Consider the following 20,000-nt stretch of genomic DNA (forward strand, 5'->3'; position numbering starts at 1 on the left):
TTGACTGGCCTGCACAGAGCCCTGACCTCAACCCCATCAAACACCTTTGGGATGAATTGGAACGCCAACAGCGAGCCAGGCCTAATCTCCCAACATCAGTGCCCGACCTCACTAATGCTCTTGTGGCTGAATGGAAGCAAGTCCCCCCAGCAATGTTCCAGCATCTAGTGGAAAGCCTTCCCAGAAGAGTGGAGGCTGTTATAGCAGTAAAGGAGGGGACCAACTCCATTTTAATGCCTATGATTTTGGAATGAGGTGCTCAACCAGCGGGTGTCCACATACTTCTGGTCACGTAGTGTATATTCTTATGCAAACATACTTATACATTCTTTAACTTTGAACACATACAAACACACTAACATAACAACTCACGCGCAAGTACACATTCACCATTCATTTAGCAACGCGCGTGTCCTGCCCACCTGAGGATCTGTCTTTTCTTCTGCCGTCTATTTCCTGTGTTTAAGGGGTGCAGAATCCACTTGTCACTGAAATCTCCATGGATTGATTGATTTCCTTTTATGCCTGCGACTCTTTCACACTCTTGCCTCTGCCTTGTCCCCCCCCCCCCCCCCCCCCCGTTAATGTTACGACCGCGGAAATGTTTTTATAATGGCCTGTCAAACACCTCTCAGTAATGGCTGAAATGACTCAATGGAATACATTGTCTTTCCGTAGCATCTACAAGAGTGCTAAAGCTCCGTCTGGGATTGAGCACATCATCTCGACACTTACGTCAAGAAAGGGAAGAAAGAGAACTTTATTTTGATGGGCGTTCGAAAAAAGTCATCCTTTGCTATAGTTGAAATCCCATTGGGCACAGACGTCAATTCAACTTCTATTCCATGTTGGTTCAAGGCAATTTCATTGAAATGACGTGGATTCGACCAGCGTGCCCAGTGGGATGTTTGCCAATGAGTTGTGCTGAAATGAAAGCATCTTCCCGAAAATGTACACAGATTATAACGATATTATACCTGATCTCGCAAACAATGTAAAGTATGTATAGATAGGTGTAATCTAGAGCCGAGAAGTGTTGATTTGTTATCTGAGGGTATCTTGCTATTGACACGCATGCTGAGTTATGCAACAGAAGGTGACAACAACAGTCATTAATGAGGCAGCCTAGACAGTGCAGGCCGAGACAGAGGAGGTTTTTGTGGATGCAGCCCTATTACACCCCTTTGTGTTAAAGTATTCATAAATGCAAATACACCCATTGTATTTATGCATATTTGGTACCTACACATTTCTTTATTTTAACACAATATATCAAATAAATACCTGATACCATTAAAAATAGATATATATATATATACTGTATGACTGCGTTATCAGAAAAAACGGTGACATTTTACAATGAATGGAATATCTGAACTCCCACAAAAATCCCTGAACCTCAATGTGTTATTTGTCCGTGTCAGTAAAATGTTTTATGTACTATTATTCAATCAATACCTGATTCATTCAAATATTCAAACAGTTTGGAGTATCCTAATACATTGTTCAACTGTTGCATTTATTATAAATGTTTTTAAACCTTTTACCAATTTGTATGAGCGTTGCTACTGTGCCCGGCCCTATCAAAACATATTTTCCCTAAGACACAGATAGTGTTAGTCTGTTTTGGCATCTTCACCCCTAGGAGAATCAAGTCCCATGTGAATAACTTCTGACCTGTCCACCTGGTAATGTACACACAGGCCATTGAGCCTTGTTTGGAATTTATATATTTGACTGGTATTTCCTTTATTTTGTTGTCTGTTTTGGCTCTGTTGTGTTGCCCAGTTTTAATCCTCTCCTGGCCCAACTCTCTATGTCTTTCAACAAAGTGTACAATGTCACAGGGGCTGGTGTGTCTCTCTCTCTCTCTCTTTCTCTCTCTCTGTCTTTGTATATATGTCTATCTCGCTCTCTCTTTGTATGTCTCTCTCTCTATCTTTGTGTATCTGTCTCTCTCTCACACACACACACACACACACACACACACACACACACACACACACACACACACACACACACACACACACACACACACAAACACGATAAAATGCCTGCCATGCCTTTTCCTCTAACTTCCTCAAACAAGTAAACAGGCGAGGTCTCCAACCCGAAACAGTCTCTTTTGATTCCTCGGAACAGCGCCGTTGTAATATGCACAGCCATCCATCCCTAAGCAGACAGAGAGTAAGTAGACCAGGACTGCCTGGGGCTGTTATGGTGACTCTATTACCGCCACACCGGCGGTAATGAGTAATGACCGCAATCATATTCCACGTGACAATTTAGTCACGGTAACTAGGCTTCTCCAAAACTGCTCTCTGGTGCGGCTGATCATTAGTAGCCTACCAAACTTGCTAACGGCCAGTCGCTAATGGTCTGGTAGGCAGCACTCTATTGTCCCACTAATCACTCTGACATCATTGCAAATGTATCGAAAATCAAATGAAACACTTCATGAGAGCCCATGAGCTCATGTTGCGCAAATCTTCTATAGGCTATACAATTGTGTGAGAAACCTGAGTTTTGATGGCCTCTAATAAAAAGAGGAGAATCCCATCAGCTTTCTACAGGCTAGGCCTACTATATTTTTTTCTCAACTGACCTAATATTTAGCACATTGCTTCGTTTTACAACAGGAGTAGCAAGCATAGGCGGCGCATCCATAAGGCTAGGGGAAGCTTTTTCTGAAGTAAATTGAATTTATACCTGACTGGCATGAAAATGAACCAAGGGAAAAGCGTCCTCCATTCGCTATTTGAGAGCATAGATGATATATGTTTCCCCTGCCCCTGTTCTGACAGCTGCATGATATTGGCCCATTCTAAATCAAAACTAATTTCACACATATATTATTTAGTATATGTAAAGACAAGATTCAATTATGAATACTCTAATGAGTGACAATATTATCACTTGTGAATGATATACCATCACTTGAATGATGCCCAGCGTGTGTAGTAAGGCAAGAAACTGCACATGTACAGCTTACTTGGCCCATTGTTGTTTTGTCAAGTGACTCTGGTTCACATTGACTGTGTGCAATGCCATAAGAAACATCTTAAGCTTTAGCCCCCACCCAAACTTGGACCATTTTACTCACCCCGAGCAGAGCTGCTTAGGCTGTTTTCATGTTATCCAGAGCATTGGTGACGGTAACTGTGCTCCTGGCAACAATTCAATTGCGTTTTTTTGCCGACGTTTACTGACACCGGCCATATTCAACGGGTGTTGAGCGTTCATAAATTCATCAGTTATTCTGCGCTCTGGTACACTCAGGGGAGTTGTTTCAGTGATGTTCTATTGAAATGGATACTTGCATACTGGAGTCTTTTAAGTTTTAGTACACATATATTTAAAAAATAATTTACCATATACTGGTACACATTTTGATTTAAAGTAATTATAGAAATATATTAGTGAGAATATTATCAAGTACTTGAGAGACTGATGAAGTGTGTGCAGCCTGTGCAAAAAAAAAACAGAACGATGCTTAGAGTCACATCCTGTATGTATAAAATATATACAAATCTAAACATATAGTCTAAAGTTTGTATCACAACTAAAGTTACATAAATAACTCTAAATTAAATATATACTGTAGGAGGACCTGTCACGCCTTGGTCTTAGTATTTTGTGTTTTCTTTAATTATTTGTTCAGGCCAGGGTGTGACATGGGTTATTGTGTTGTCGTATTGTTTTTTTTTGTAGGCATTGGGATTGTGGTTGATTAGGGGTGTGTCGAGTGTAGGCTTGGCTGCCTGAGGCGGTTCTCGATCAGAGTCAGGTGCTTCTCTTTGCCTCTGATTGGGAACCGTATTTAGGTAGCCTGAGTTTCGCTTTGTCTTTCGTGGGTGATTGTTCCTGTCTCTGTGTAGTGTTCACCAGATAGGCTGTATTAGGTTTCACGTTCCGTTTGTTGTTTTCGTATTTATTTAGTTATTTCATGTATCGCCGTTTTCTTTATTAAAGATCATGATTAACCACCACGCTGCATTTCGGTCCGACTCTCTCTCAACAAACGAAGAACGCCGTTACAGGACCTATGACCTGTGCACAGTCCCTTGGAAATCGTTTGGGAGAAAATATCCTTTCTATTTAATTCAGTTATGTTGAATTGTATTCTTCCCACTATAAAATAATTCCACGGAATTCTAAGCAAATCATGGCTGTTAAATGAACTAGTGTCGCCCACAGCCATTTGGCATAGCCAGATCAGGACCTAACATAAGGACAACTCAGTGTATGCTATTCTGTTCTTCTGAAATAGACTACATTTTCTTCACATCATGTTTATTTAGAACTGTCTAAAATAAGTAATGGATTTATTGTGATGGTGTAGACTATATTAAATAGATTTATTGAGATGTCCACATCCGTGACTTGTAGGTTATGCGTGGAAGCCAGGAGATGCGAAATGTGTTTATGTTAATTAACGGTCAATTACCGTGAGACCGGCAGTTATTTGCTTGACAATCACCGGCTGACAAAATGTCATGACCGCCACAGACCTAGGAGTGCCTGTTCAATTTAAACAGGACGGATGCAGATTCATCTGCGACAGCATTTATTATTCTACGTGTTAGATTCCCCCATTGCCGTGTGACAGGCTTGGAATTGGAAATAGTAACATAGCTGTCACTTAGCATTCAATGAGCAACGACTGGGACACTGCTGCTGCAGAGGATGCAAAGAGGAGAGATCATCTCTGAGCTTGTTGGTTTTTCTCTTTTTTTTTATCTCTCTCTCTCTCTTTTGCTCAGTGCTTCTCCCCCTCTCTCTCTCCTCACCTCCCTCCACCTTCCACCCTCCCTCTTTACCCCTCTCTCCCCTATTTATCCCCTCTTCTTTCTCTCTCTCTCCCTGTCTCTGCCTCTCTCTCACAATCTCTCTCTCTGTCTCTCATTCAGTCTCACTAGCTGTCTCTCTCTACGTCTCTCTCTTTATGTCAATCTCTGTCTGTCTCTGTCTGTCTCTGTCTGGGAGATGGAGTGCTGTAGTGGGTAATGTGGGTGTAGCAGGGTGATGCCTCAGGTGATACCTCAACCCTTCATACCCTGACCGAAAGTGACACGCGAGGTCTTCCTGTGTGTGTGTGTGTGTGTGTGTGTGTGTCGGATACATTTATCCGCCTGCTGTGTGGGCTTGTCTAATGGTTCCTCTCCACTCAATTGGTCTAAGGTAGGTTTGAGGGTTTTGACCCTATTGGTTGTGGTTAGGATTTGGCTAGGGAAAGCTAATCCTAGATCTGTGTCTCTACCAGGAGCGCTACTCAGACATATGATGAGGCTCCTTGAAGAAGGCCATGACATCTTAGCTGAGTCATGCTATGAAAGCTAGACGCCATCATAAATGATATCATCATTGACGTCATCAATCATTTCATGTTTCTGTTGTGAAGGCAGGTGAGGTCATGGGTGACTCACTCTAAGGTGCTGCTAAAGATAGAAGTGTGACAATACAGTGATATCTCAAGTTGAGAGTGGCAGCTTTCTGATACTGGGGGTTGTGTCTACTATGGCCTCAGAGACATATAATTTTTTAGAAATGATAAACAGACCTCTGCTCCTTTTTTCTTTCCCCCACACACTCCCTCCTCACATCTGGCTGACAGCCTCTCTGTCGAGTGTGAAAATATCCCAGAGCCCAGAAAGCCTTCTGACATGTGATGGTGGATTATGGGTAGGAGACGTGTCACCTCCTCCCGAGTGGCCCATGACGCTCGACTTTGAGAAGAGAGTATAATGTCCATGTGCTATTTTGCTGCTCACTGATTTTTTATTTATTAAGCTTAGTCATAGTTCAATGTTTAGTTCAACGAGTGGATTTTCGTCAGAAATACAGTCCATGTTTGAAGGAATTTTACTTAAAGCACCCAGGTATAATTCATTATGATGCATGCATTACAATGTCTTACATTGGAATGATTACCGAATATCACATTGAGGAAAAGCGATTTACGACTTGCTCTAGAGCTATCTTTTTGTTTATCTCATGTGCTACATTTCGGGTGTGCATTACTATTGATCTGTCGAGCTTCTTGTCTAACCAATAAGGACACCACCCTACCACTGGCCTGTATTCAGTAAACTACTTCTGTTTACGGCGTTATACAACATGAAAAGTCTTTGTGCTTTGTTTAATCAAAGAATTTCAAAAGCAAAATGTTTCCTTTGATCGTACAGGCGCCAAACAACTCTAATTACGTGAAGAGTGGGGTTTTCACGGCACTTACCCCCGCGTTTCATTTGTTGTTCTTTGCGTCTCTATCTTGCCGTTGGCGGAATGACATGTTTGCTTACAGTGCTCGAAGTGACAGGTATTTTCACAGCTACAGGAGCTTCTCTTACTAGGCTCTTAAGTGTCATTGTACCCCATAAACATGTTATAAGCACTTTCCATGCAGTCATGAAGCATTATAAAGCGCGAGAGACCCTTAGCTACTGATTTATTCATTAAATTGATTCTCTTTATTAGAACGATCAGCAGTGGGGGAAAGGGCGGGAGCGTGGTAAACGTCATAGACATCATTGTTCAAGAGAAGCTCGGTGAGGCGGTAGAGGAAAAAGGGCACGAGTAGGCAGCTTTGTCTAACTGCTAACGATTAATTGATCTACCCATGAAGTTAATGAGCTGAAGCCTTTTTTTTAAAGAGACAAGCGCAGAGACAGATGAAGGGGAAGAAGAGTAAGGGCCTAATGGCCTCTGGAAGAAGAAGGGAAAAGCTATTTATCGTATACTTTACTCCCCTCACACGATGAAATCTAAAGTTATTATGGGTAATTGACAGGGTCTATTGCTGCCTATTGCTGTTAGTTTTATAATATCATCTTACAGTCTTTCTACAGTCTTTCTAACTTTTTATAGTTGTCATGCCTTTCTACAGTAGCAATTACGAAGACGTAATTTATAGATCGGCAGGCAAGGGTGCTCTCGAGCGGCTAGATGTTCTTTACCATTACTCCTCTGTAAACTGGTAATCTCTGTATACCCGTCGCAAGATCCACTGGTTGATACAGACCTGTATGAAATTTTATCTGAAATCTATAACATTTGCTTTAGTCTTCCTGCAGGCAGGGGGAGGTGTTTGTAGTTTTTCAACTATTCTATTGGTTCCATCGCACCAAGCAAGCTCAAATAATCCTGGTATTTGTATTTGAAATAATTTCAAATAGTATTTAAACCCAGGTTTGGTTAGATATATTCAACAAATCACTTACACAGGCAATGTTGGTGGAGAGTGTTAGGGCTGTACTGTGAAACTGAGGCAGAAGTTAAAAATGCTTTTGGAATGGGTATGTGGGGATGATATCTGCTTTCTATTGATCTTGGCCATCTGTGAGTGCAGATGGATAGGAGGTTTAGAGTTTCAGTATACTGTATGACTGCCTTTTCTCCCCTCTCCTCTCCTCTCCTCTCCCGTCTCCTCCTCTCCCCTCCCTCCCCTCCCCTCCCCTCTCCTCTCCTCTCCTCTCCTCTCCTCTCCTCTCCTCTCCTCTCCTCTCCTCTCCTCTCCTCTCCTCTCCTCTCCTCTCCTCTCCTCTCCTCTCCTCTCCTCTCCTCTCCTCTCCTCTCCTCTCCTCTCCTCTCCTCTCCTCTCCTCTCCTCTCCTCTCCTCTCCTCTCCTCTCCTCTCCTCCTCCTCTCCCTCCTCTCTCCCCTCCCCTCCTCTCCTCTCCTCCCCTCTCCTCCTCTCTCCTCTCCTCCCCTCCCTCTCCTCCTCTCTCCTCTCCTCCCCTCTCCTCTCTCCTCCTCTCCTCCCCTCTCCTCCTCTCCTCTCCTCCCCTCTCCTCTCCTCCCCTCTCCTCTCCTCTCCTCCCCTCTCCTCCTCTCTCCTCTCCTCTCCTCCTCTCTCCTCTCCCTTCTCCTCTTCTCTACTTCTGGCAGTAAACACCAGAACTAAAAGGAGCATCCGTTCGTACTGTAGTTTGGGTCTGATTACTGTGTAGGGAGGGTTATCTGCTTCTCTACCTCTTTGCCAGGGCTGAAGTGGCATCGGACACTGCTGGAATACAAATGAATACCGATGAATACCAATGCTGTTACGGTCCACTTTGCTCTGGCCAAGCACCATCTTCCTGGAAATAAAATAGACCTGGTCGTGTGTGCCAATCGTGATACGACTGTGCCAAGTGCCATGGCTCTCTGGTTATAAGGGGGAGTGGGAGTTAAAAGCTGATATGGGTCCCTTGATGTTGTGTAAACACACAGACGTGTGGTCACGCGCACTCACAAAAGCATGCACGAATGAACGAGCAGAACACACTCAAACACACACACACGCGGGCACGTGCATACGTTCACGCTTGCACACACACACACTCCCTTTTCTCCCTGCTGGTAGGGCATATTTCCCCGTAGTCGGCACGTCTGTCATTGGCCGGCCGTTCAAAGAGGAGCTTAACCGCCGGTACTGGACAGAGAAACACCGGCTGTGGCGTTGCCATGGTGACAGCCTGCCCGTAGGGGCGTGGGCTTTGTCATCCTGTGTGTCAGCGAACATGCACCTACTCACATATAACTCCTCTCTTCTCTTATGCCCTAATGTATCTGTAAATGAAAAGGAAAATCCTTATTGACTATCTGTTAGCGTTGTTGATTACCCAGGCTTGTTCTGCCATGTTATAGTGCACACTAACGAGCAACAGAGTTCACACAGCAAAGTTCTTATGAGTCAATACAGCTGGAGATGTTGTCCTGTAGCTGCTGGGGTGCCCTCTATTGAATACAGCCAGACATGACATGACACGCAGAGAGAGGCCGTCTGGAGCAGTATAGAAGACTGTCCCTCTCCAACTCTCTCATTGTTTCTCTCAGCATCTCTCTTTCCCAGATTGGACTGCAGTGGGTTTGACGCAGGGAACTGATAATGGCCAGGTGTATAGTTTGTGAAGAGGATCGTTATTGGGCTTCTGGTATGTTGAGTTCGAGCTTGTGGGATAGGGACTGTTTTCGCGTGTTGTGGAGATGTTGTGGAGACGTTGTGTGTTTAGTACAGAGTAGAGAATATACAGCACTGGCCGATGAAAGACAGAATAGACATGATTAATGACCAGACCAGTGGGCTTTCAGGGTAGGGACTATTCAACGCCTCAGCGGAGAGCTTAGGAGAGCAGACTAGTAGTGCTTCAGACCAGAGTCTTTCAGTCCTCCCTTTATTCATTCAGAAAACGCCCCACGTCTCAACCCTTCAGCCCTCCATTATTTTATTCCTCCCTAAATTCTCTCCATCCTGCTGACAGAGGGGTGCAGAGGTTCAGGAGACACACCCCTACCAAGGGCCCTTTGTCCTCCCCCTGATCCAGCAGCTGTGGCCCGCGGGGTCCTGTCATCACAACGATAGTGCACTGCCAAGTGATGTCATCCCCGTGCACTTTGGACTCTCAATCCCCATCTAAATCGTTTCTCGGACTCTGAGGATTTCAAAGCGAGTCAAATACAATTTTATTTGTCACATGCGCCGAATACAACAGGTGTAGGTAGACCTTACAGGGAAATGCTTACTTACAAGCCCCTAACCAACAACGCAGTTTTAAGAAGAAAAAACAAACAGAAATATAACAAATAATTAAGGAGCAACAATTAAATAACAATAGCAAGGCTGTATACAGGGGGTACCGGTACAGAGTCAATGTGCGGGGGCACCGGTTAGTCGAGGTAATTGAGGTAATATGTACATGTAGGTAGAGATAAAGTAACTACGCAATGGGTAATAAACAAAGAGTAGCAGCAGCGTAAAAATGTGGGGTGGTGGCAAATAATCTGGGTAGCCATTTGATTAGAAGCTGTTAAGAAGCCTTTTGGACCTGGACTTTGCGCTCCGGTACCACTTGCCGTGCGGTAACAGAAAGAACAGTGTATGACTAGGGTGGCTGGAGTCCATGGCAATTCTTTGGGAATTTCTCTGACACCGCCTGGTATAGAGGTCCTGGATGGCAGGAAGCTTGGCCCCAGTGATGTACTGAGCCGTACACACTACCCACTGTAGTGCTTGCGGTCGGAGTCTGAGCAGTTGCCACACCAGGCGGTGATGCAACCAGTCAGGATGCTGTCGATGGTGCAGAACATTTTGAGGATATGAGGACCCATGCCAAGTCTTTTCAGTCTCTTGAGAGGGAATTCTGTTGTGCTGGGGATGAAAATATTCTCTCTCAAAGGCACTTTCTGCTTTGAACAATGGCATTGTCCTTTTTTACAGTTCTCTTTGTGTAATTCTTCTGCCAATGAACACCTGGTTTTGAAAAAGAAGAAGCTCATTACATGCCTTACTGACTTGCAAATGAACAAAGATGAAGAGGAAGAGAGTGAATACAAATGAACTCATGATTGACTTTACTTTTCTGTATTTTGTAGTTTCCGCCACAACTTGTCATCGTTTCTGGCAAACATATTCATCTAACTACCTCAACTTAGCTACAGAGAAGAGGGTCTTGTGTGTGTGTGTGTGTGTGTGTGTGGGGGGGAGGGGGGGGGGAATGGTTCCACAGACTGAGCTCCATCCCATGTGATAGATAGGTGCGGGGTTAAAGGTTAAGGGTGTGTTTCGGGTGGTAAGAGTTATTCATAAGGGTAATTAAAGGTGACCTCTCTCCCTCTAACCTTCTCTGAATGTCAATATGTTTATGTCCACTGGCCTCCAGAGAGAAGTGATGGCTCTTGCCTATTGGGCCAGGAGTTGTTTTTAACTAGGACTGGTGAGGAACAACTCCAGGCCCTACCATTACCATATTACAGCACTTATTTTTATAATTCAATCTCGGTTTTGCATTGTCAATGTCAGTCACCCCATATAGTCCCCCAGATACATCTGCTTCAAATAGGTCAATATGATATGATATGAACCCTGTGACACACCTTAGGGAGACACCAGAGGACTCACCCATTTTATTAAACACAGTTAGAAAACCCATTTTAACACACATCAGATTGACCATATAATCCATATAATCCTTTGCCAAAGGTGTTCATGGGATACCATTTTCTTTTATCGCACACACACCTGGTAACGCGGTCATGACAACCTGAAACAAAGTCATTCCACACCCGCACTATGAAGCCCAAGTTTCTAATTACATTTGGAAGCTTATGGGCCATATACATTTTATTGCGATGGGCTATACATTCTAAGCACATACGCCCTCCGTGACACGTTGCCAATGTGGATCTGTCTATGATGTACGGCCTGGAGTTTGCAGTTTATCGTATAGAATAGGTTATGTATTCTCTAAGCCCACAGAACTTACACTCTCTGTGCTCCCCTAGCCTCTGTATTTGTGTCGTCCGTGGTAATATCTTGGCCATAGATCTTTTTCTTTACAGTCTTCTCCTACCACAGACCTTTGACTCAATGGAAGTGTCTACTATTACTGTATATTGGCTTGGTTTACGGTTGGATCCTGTCACGCTGTCTTCTAATGCCAGGTTATCTTTGGGCCTGAGCTACTCTTTCATTAAATCGCTTAGATGGGGACAGGTTCTCAGTCAAGCCACGTGTTATGATAAAAATAAAAAAAATGATTCATTTCAGTTGTGGTTCTGTGGTGTGGACACAGAGAGATTATGGTGGAACTGGGTGTGGGGTGTTTCTGCCGGTGAGTGAGGCAGTATAAGACAAGATGAGCTCTCGTCTGCTTTGGTCACCACGCCGACTGTGACATTAGGCCAGGGCGGTCCGATAGTCATCAGTGGTCAGCGAACCACAGCGGACTATGTCAACCCTCTGCTTTCACACCAAACGGCCTGTCAGAGAGAGATAGAGGGGGGAGAGCGAGAGAGCAAGAGAGAGAGAGAGGTGAAGGCTGTAAAGAGAGAGATGGCGAGGGGAAAGAGAGGGACAGCGGCAGACCAAGATGATGTCTTTGATAAGTACACGTGGCTCAAGGGGAGATGAAAGAGAGAAGACGAAGTAAGAAAGAGAAAAGTGAGAGGAGAAGCATGCAGACGGAAAGCGAGAGAATGGGTACGGATGGAAGAGGGGAGACAAAATAAGACAGATGTGTTGTGAAAGACAGGGGCCCCAACAGAGACCACATGAAACAGGATAATATTGTGTTTTCAGTTCAGTGCTAGGTTACCCCCCTCTCTGAGGGGAGACTAATTACTGTTTGATCTAATACTTTATCTCTATGTGTTCCCGAAAACCCGCACACTCTGCGAGCGTCTCTCCTCTACTCCTTTATCCTGGCACTGACTGTACTGTTGGTTCTCCTTCTGAGGGGAGAGAACACCTGGCATCCTCCAAACCAAATATTCATAAATCAGTGAAGAGTGTCGGCCGTGTACCAATCGCTATGAGTTCGACCCAACCAACCTCCTCTGTGAGGTTTAGATCTCTGAGGTTTTTGCAAGGACCAGCTTGCTTAGGGGACTCTTCTCCAGGTTCAGTTCTCTATAGGGAATGGCTTTGTTATGGAAGGTTTGGGAATCGTTTCCTTTTAGGTGGTTGTAGAATTTAGCGGCTATTTTCTGGATTTTGATAATTAGCGGGTATCGGTCTAATTCTGCTCTGCATGCATTATTTGGTGTTCTACGTTGTACACAGGGGATAGTTTTGCAGAATTCTGCATGCAGAGTCTCAATTTGGTGTTTGTCCCATTTTGTGAAGTCTTGGTTGGTGACCGGACCCCAGACCTCACAACCATAAAGGGCAATGGACTCTATGACTGATTCAAGTATTTTTAGCCAGATCCTAATTGGTATGTTGAATTGTATGTTCCTTTTGATGGCATAGAATGCCCTTCTTGCCTTGTCTCTCAGATCGTTCACAGCTTTGTGGAAGTTACCTGTGGCGCTGATGTTTAGGCCAAGGTATGTATAGTTTTTTGTGTGCTCTAGGGCAACGGTGTCTAGATGGAATTTGTATTTGTGGTCCTGGCGACTGGACCTTTTTTGGAACACCATTATTTTGGTCTTACTGAGATTTACTGTCAGGGCCCAGGTCTGACAGAATCTGTGCAGAAGATCTAGGGGCTGCTGTAGGCCCCCCTTGGTTGGTGACAGAAGCACCAGATCATCAACAAACAGTAGACATTTTACTTCAGATTCTAGTACGGTGAGGCCTGGTGCTGCAGACTTTTCTAGTGCCCGTGTCAATTTGTTGATATATATGTTGAAGAGGGTGGGGCTTAAGCTGCATCCCTGTTTCACCCCACTGCCCTGTGTGAAGAAATGTGTGTTTTTTGCCAATTTTAACACTTGTTGTTTGTGTACATGGATTTTATAATGTCGTATAATTTACCCCCAACACCACTTTCCATCGATTTGAATAGCAGACACAATTGAGTCGGAGGCTCAATTGAAATCAACAAAGCATGAGAAGACTTTGCCTTTGTTTTGGTTTGTTTGGTTGTCAATTAGGGTGTGCAGAGTGAATGCATGGTCTACTGTACGGTGATTTGGTAAAAAATCTAATTGGCATTTGCTCAGTACATTGTTTTCATTGAGGAAATGTATGAGTCTGCTGTTAATGATAATGCAGAAGATTTTCCCAAGGTTACTGTTGATGCAGATCCCACGGTAGTTATTGGGGTCAAATTTGTCTCCACTTTTGTGGATTGAGGTGATCAGTCCTTGGTTCCAAATATTGGTGAAGATGCCAGAGCTAAGGATGTTGTTAAAGAGTTTTAGTATAGCCAATTGGATTTTGTGGTCTGTATATTTTATCATTTCATTAAGGATACCGTCAACACCACAGGCCTTTTTGGGTTAGAGGGTTTTTATTTGGTCCTGTAGCTCATTCAAGGTAATTGGAGAATCCAGTGGGTTCTGGTAGTCTTTAATAGTTGATTCTCTCTCTCTCTCTCTCTCTCTGTCTCTCTCTCTGTCTCTCTCTCTGTCTCTCTCTCTGTCTCTCTCTCTCTCTCTCTGACAGCCCTGTGCAGCAGAGCAGCTAGTAGTTAATTAATGGGTTTAATGCGGTAGCTTCATGCACATAATATGCAAGGTCGATTAGAAAAAGGCACAGCTCGGATGCAGAGCAGAGTGACACAGACAGAGGCGGTCTTTGTCTTTCATGCGTGTGTGTGTGTGTGTGTGTATATGTGTCTGTCTGTGTGTGAGTGTGTGTATGTTCGTGTCTATCTGCGTGTGAGTCTGTATGTTTGTGCGTGTGTGCTGACCCCATCATCTTGGCAGGTAGACCAGGAGGAGAATGAAATTAACCCACGTCCTGTTGAACAGACGCTAGACAATTGGCGTAAAATGTGGAAGTAGAATTGATTTAACGGGGTCTGTGCTGTCTGTGTGTGTTTGTGTGTGTGTGGGTATGATGATCTGTTTGTGTGTGTGTGTCTGTGTGTATGTACGCATTTGTGTGAGGATCTGAGTATGTGTTTACGTGTTTGAGTCTGTACTGTATGTATATGCATGTTTGCCTGCGGGCACAACCACAGCGTTTTTGACCTGAAGAGCTAATTCTGCACACAGCCTCCAGTCTTGCTCGCCTCTTTCTCTACTCTCCTCCTCTGCTCTCGTCTTTCTGTTTATCTGGCCCTAGGCTTCTGTCTGTCAATACAGGCCGAGGCCACTCACACTTACACACACGGTTAACACCTCATTAAACACACATGGGACTTTTGTGGGCCCTTTCGTGGTGGTCGGAGAAATTAGTTTATTGAGTGTGTGGTGTCCATTCACGTGTCCACTCTATGACTCTCATGGCCACTTTAATAGACATGTGAAAAGATGACGAGCGACATATCATTTTTCCTCCTTTCCCTCCTAGTAATGGCTGTGGATCTGTGTGTTAACCAAGTGTTTTGTTGTTTAAAGGGTTATTGGTTTATAAAGGGATGGCCCAGCTGGGATTTAAAATTCCCCATATGGCTTGTCTAATTGTTACGAGTTTCCACACTCCTGTTTATAGTACATTCACCAGATTGAACCTCTCAGTGTGGAAGCCAATGCAGCATAATGCATTTTATTGAATGGTTACACTCTTCCCTACACCTCCACATAGCCTACACAGCACTATTCTTTATAGAACCTTTATTTGACCAGGAAAATACCCTTGAGATTAGACATTTCGCCAGGGGGAACCGAACTGCTAGTAGTACCCATTTTTAGGAGCATATGTTGGTCGTGGTTGTTCCTATCTTTCACAGCTCGCTACTTTCTTTATCGGGTGTTTCTAATGTTTTACTGGGCGTTTGTGGTCGATGTGGGCAGCCTGTGTGGTTTTTTATACTAGTTGGTGGTACGGGGCTTGGTGGCTGTTGTGATGTGTCATCAGGTCAGTGTGTTAGCCTCCTCTGTGTTTGTAAGGAACACTGTTGGAGCTGGGCTATATCTCACTGTCTTGGGTATAGAACCACTGACGGTTTTCTCTCACTCACTCACTCACTCACTCACTCACTCACTCACTCACTCATATCCCTAGTCTAACAGCCCATTAGAGTTGCCAGTTGAACAGGAGGGAGGACTCGTAAAAAAAGTGAAACCTGCCTATTTAACGGCGCCATAAACCAGACGCTCGCCTCAAAACCCTTCTTCTCTGTTCTTATATTAATGAAGCATAAAATATTTAATGAAATCTTAAAAGGCTGTTGATATAAAGGTCCAAAGGTTTCAGCCGTGCCGTACCGCCGCTCTACATTCTTTCCCGATTGTTCATTCTGAGAGGCTGTGGAGCGAATGCTCCCCACTCATTACAGTAGGGAGTAACTCTCTATTTGTCCCTCTGCAGTGTTTCGCATACTACTGTAGTGGTAAGGCTTGAAGTTGGTCCTTTTCCTGCAATGTGACATGAATGCGGGCCCAGGTTTTAGCTTGTGGGGTCCAGACTCTTTTTTTTTTCTTCACATTAAAAACTCCTAGTTAAAAATTGGGCATCTACCTACCTGTCTGTTGTTCCCCCATTCCCATCAAACTTGACCTCAGTGTTATATTTGTACATTGAAGACCAATCCTCACTCCTACTTTATACGGTGAAGAAAGGGTCGTATCAGAAGGGTGGAATGTGCTGTCATTGGGCGAGTCGCAAAAGCGCACCCCACATTTCCCACCCACAGCCAAGCCATTACACGGTTTCACTCCAGGACATAACCACAGATGGAGACGGCTTGTCCTGTTACATTTATAGGCCCAGTTATTCCCGGGTTGTAGCCCCTCTTAAACCCTATGAGGAAGCTAGCTAAAATATTAGGCATTCATCACAGTTATTATAGCCTGTAAAATCCCTCTCTTTGGAGGAGAGGGACCCCTCTTTTTTCCCCCATCATTTTATTCCTGCAGGATTGCGAAATGGACGTAGGTTATTGCCTGAGCTTAGGCACGCAGTCATATCAGGCACAATCATCTTTGTCCTTCCTCTTTTCCCCTCGTTCCCCGGCCTTCCGTTTACATTAGAGAACATAGTGGGAATGAATCTGCTACTGCTGTTGCTGAAGGAGGGGGACTTATCACTGTGGAAATCAATGGGGCTGGATGTAGTCACTTATAACAAAGTAAGACAGAGGGATGGGAAGAGAGATTTGGTTGAAGGGATGGTTAGAAGGAAGGAGGGAGGGAGGGCAGTGTGAGAGAGAAAGAAAGGGAAAGACAGAGATTTAAGAGAGGGAGAAAGCACGAGAAAGAGAGAGAGAGAGAGACATATTGTGCTCTTCTATCGTGCGTACAATGATAAACAGAAAATTGCTATTTAGCTTTGGCATTATCTAATGTGACTTTTGATGTATTTTGTCCCCTCTCCCACTCTGTACGCCAGTGCCTCAAGTCAAGCCAGGATGCAAGGCAGTGTACTGTGTACACGTTTTTCCCTAGGCCTAAATACTTTGCATTATCTTAATAACTAATGTTGTTTTGTCCTTCTCTCCCCCTGTAGCCTGCCCCCCAGGGACATTCAAGTCAACCCAGGGTCCAGGCCTGTGTCTGCAGTGCCCCTCCAACAGCCGCTCTGCAACTGAGGCCGCCACTATCTGCATCTGCCGCAATGGTTACTACCGCGGTGACATGGACCAGCCTGACATGCCCTGCACCAGTGAGTATCTTTATGGTACTGTTCCTACTCTAACTCTGTACAGCTAGACATGACCTGCACCAGTGAGTATCTTTATGGTACTGTTCCTACTCTAACTCTGTACAGCTAGACATGACCTGCACCAGTGAGTATCTTTATGGTACTGTTCCTACTCTAACTCTGTACAGCTAGACATGACCTGCACCAGTGAGTATCTTTATGGTACTGTTCCTACTCTAACTCTGTACAGCTAGACATGACCTGCACCAGTGAATATCTTTATGGTACTGTTCCTACTCTAACTCTGTACAGCTAGACATGACCTGCACCAGTGAGTGTCTTTATGGTACTGTTCCTACTCTAACTCTGTTAGACACGGTTTACGACTTCAGTACTGCAGTGTGCAGTACATGAATCCATCTCCCCTAGTGTAGACCACAGTCCTCATTATCCTGATAGACACAGCAGACACACCAACTAGCCTCCTCACATACAGTACACCGGGTAGCCAATAAGCCTGTTCATGCCCTCATACTTACCTTAACACATGAAAACAATACGCTAAGCTCATCACAAGTCCCCATTGACACACAATTATGCCAGAGAAGAACACTGAAGCCCCGCACGCACGCACACACACACACACACACACACACACACACACACACACACACACACACACACACACACACACACACACACACACACACACACACACACACACACACACACACAGAGAGAGAGATGTTTATGCACACACACACACACACACACACACACACACAGAGAGAGAGATGTTTATGCACACACACACACACACACTGGCCCTAATGGAGGATCTTATTCATGGTTCTCAAATACTCCTCACTATGGAGCAGCACTAGATCTACAGTATTAGTCTGGGAATGTACTTTATAATTATATCTTGATAATTCATGGAGCCTTAGCTAATTGGTTCAGAGACACGTTGTAGTGTCCAGTTCTGTTCCTCTGGTCTGGCTGGTGCTACCAGACCTGTCTGTGTCTGTGGAAGCATACTGTAGCTACAGTTGAAGTCGGAAGTTTACATACACCTTAGCCAAATTCATTTAATCTCAGTTTTTCACAATTCCTGACATTTAATCCTAGTAAAAATTCTTAGGTCAGTTAGGATCACCACTTTATTTTAAGAATGGGAAATGTCAGAATAATAGTAGAGAGAATGATTTATTTAAGCTTTTATTTCTTTCATCACATTCCCAGTGGGTCAGAAGTTAACATACACTCAATTAGTATTTGGTAGCATTGCCTTTCAATTGTTTAACATGGGTCCAACGTTTCAGGTAGCCTTCCACAAGCTTCCCACAATAAGTTGGGTGAATTTTAACCCATTCCTCCTGACAGAGCTGGTGTAACCGAGTCAGGTTTGTGGGCCTCCTTGCTCGCACACGATTTTTCAGTTATGCCCACAAATGTCTATAGGATTGAGGTCAGGGCTTTGTGATGGCCACTTCAAATGCATTGACTTTGTTGTCCTTAAGCCATTTTGCCACAACTTTGGAAGTATGCTTGGGGTCATTGTCCATTTGGAAGACCCATATAGCTTCCTGATTGATGTCTTGAGATGTTGCTTCAATATATCCACGTAATTTTCCTTCTGCTTGATGCCATCTATTTTGTGAAGTGCATCAGTTCCTCCTGCAGCACCCCCGCGACATGATGCTGCCACCCCTGTGCTTCACGGTTGGGATGGTGTTCTTCGGCTTGCAAGCATCCCCCTTTTTCCTCCAAACAAAACGATGGTAATTATCGCCAAACAGTTCTATTTTTGTTTCATCAGACCAGAGGACATTTCTCCAAAAAGTATGATCTTTGTCCCCATGTGCAGTTACAAACCATAGTCAGGCTTTTATATGGCGGTTTTGAAGCAGCGGCGTCTTCCTTGCTGAGCGGCCTTTCAGGTTATGTCGATATAGGACTCATTTTACTGTGGATATGCTGTTTCCTCCAGCATCGTCACAAGGTGCTTTGCTGTTGTTCTGGGATTGATTTGCACTTTTCGCACCAAAGTACGTTCATCTCTAGGAGACAGAAAGCTTCTTTCTTGAGCAGTATGATGGCTGCGTCGTCCCATGGTGTTTATACTTGCGTACTGTTGTTTGTACAGATGAATGTGGTACATTCAGGCGTTTGGAAATTTCTCCCAAGGAGGAACCAGACTTGTGGAGGTCTACAATTTTTTTTCTGAGGTCTTGGCAGATTTCTTTTGATGTTCCCATGATGTCAAGCAAAGAGGCACTGAGGTAGAAGGTAGGCCTTGAAATACATCCACAGATACACCTCCAATTGACTCAAATGATGTCAATTAGCCTATCAGAAGCTTCTAAAGCCATTACATACTTTTCTGGAATTTTTCAAGCTGTTTAAAGGCACAGTCAACTTAGTGTATCTAAACTTCTGACCCACTGGAATTGTGATACAGTGAATTATAAGTGAAATAATCTTTCTGTAAACAATTGTTGTAAAAATTACTTGTGTCATGCACAAAGTAGATGTCCTAACCGACTTGCCAAAACTATAGTTTGTTAACAAGAAATTTGTGGAGTGGTTGAAAAACGAGTTTTAATGACTTTAACCTAAGTGTATGTAAACTTCTGACTTCAACTGCATATGTATGTCAAGCCATCTGCTCTGCTGCGTTTCCCTTCGCCTTGAGACCTTGAATGCTCCCCTAGTGCAACATCAACATGCCGCTCCTCTTTCAAGTCTTGAATGCCCGTTCCAAGTGAGGCAGCCCTCTCCATGTCGTTGCTTTGAATTCCCCCTCAAGAATAGAACCCATTTGCACCTTGAGACTTTGAACGCTCCCCAAGTGTGGCATCCTTGTCTGCCTTGAGGCTCTGAACATTCCTCAAGTTCACCGTAGCTCTCCAGGTTTTTCAGTGCTCCCTCAAGAATAGCACCACTCTCCAACTTGACTCTATGCGCGTTCCCTGTAGAACACTATAGCTTTCGGCTTTGAATATCTGAACACTCCCAAAGAGTAGCCATTTCCACCTTAAGGCTGA

General features: G+C 44.2%; 1 protein-coding gene across 2 annotated transcripts in view; it reads left to right on the top strand.

Moving 5' to 3' along the window:
- The window catches only part of LOC109875434 (ephrin type-B receptor 1), a 316,435-nt gene that overhangs the window by 198,172 nt on the left and 98,263 nt on the right, over positions 1-20,000 (top strand). For both annotated transcript variants that reach the window (XM_031810207.1, XM_031810205.1), the window contains exon 4: positions 16,819-16,974. In XM_031810207.1, coding sequence (XP_031666067.1) covers positions 16,819-16,974 — 156 coding nt within the window. The remainder of the gene's footprint in view (positions 1-16,818; positions 16,975-20,000) is intronic.

This window comes from Oncorhynchus kisutch, linkage group LG30, assembly GCF_002021735.2.
Source record: "Oncorhynchus kisutch isolate 150728-3 linkage group LG30, Okis_V2, whole genome shotgun sequence".
NCBI classification, from domain to species: domain Eukaryota; kingdom Metazoa; phylum Chordata; class Actinopteri; order Salmoniformes; family Salmonidae; genus Oncorhynchus; species Oncorhynchus kisutch.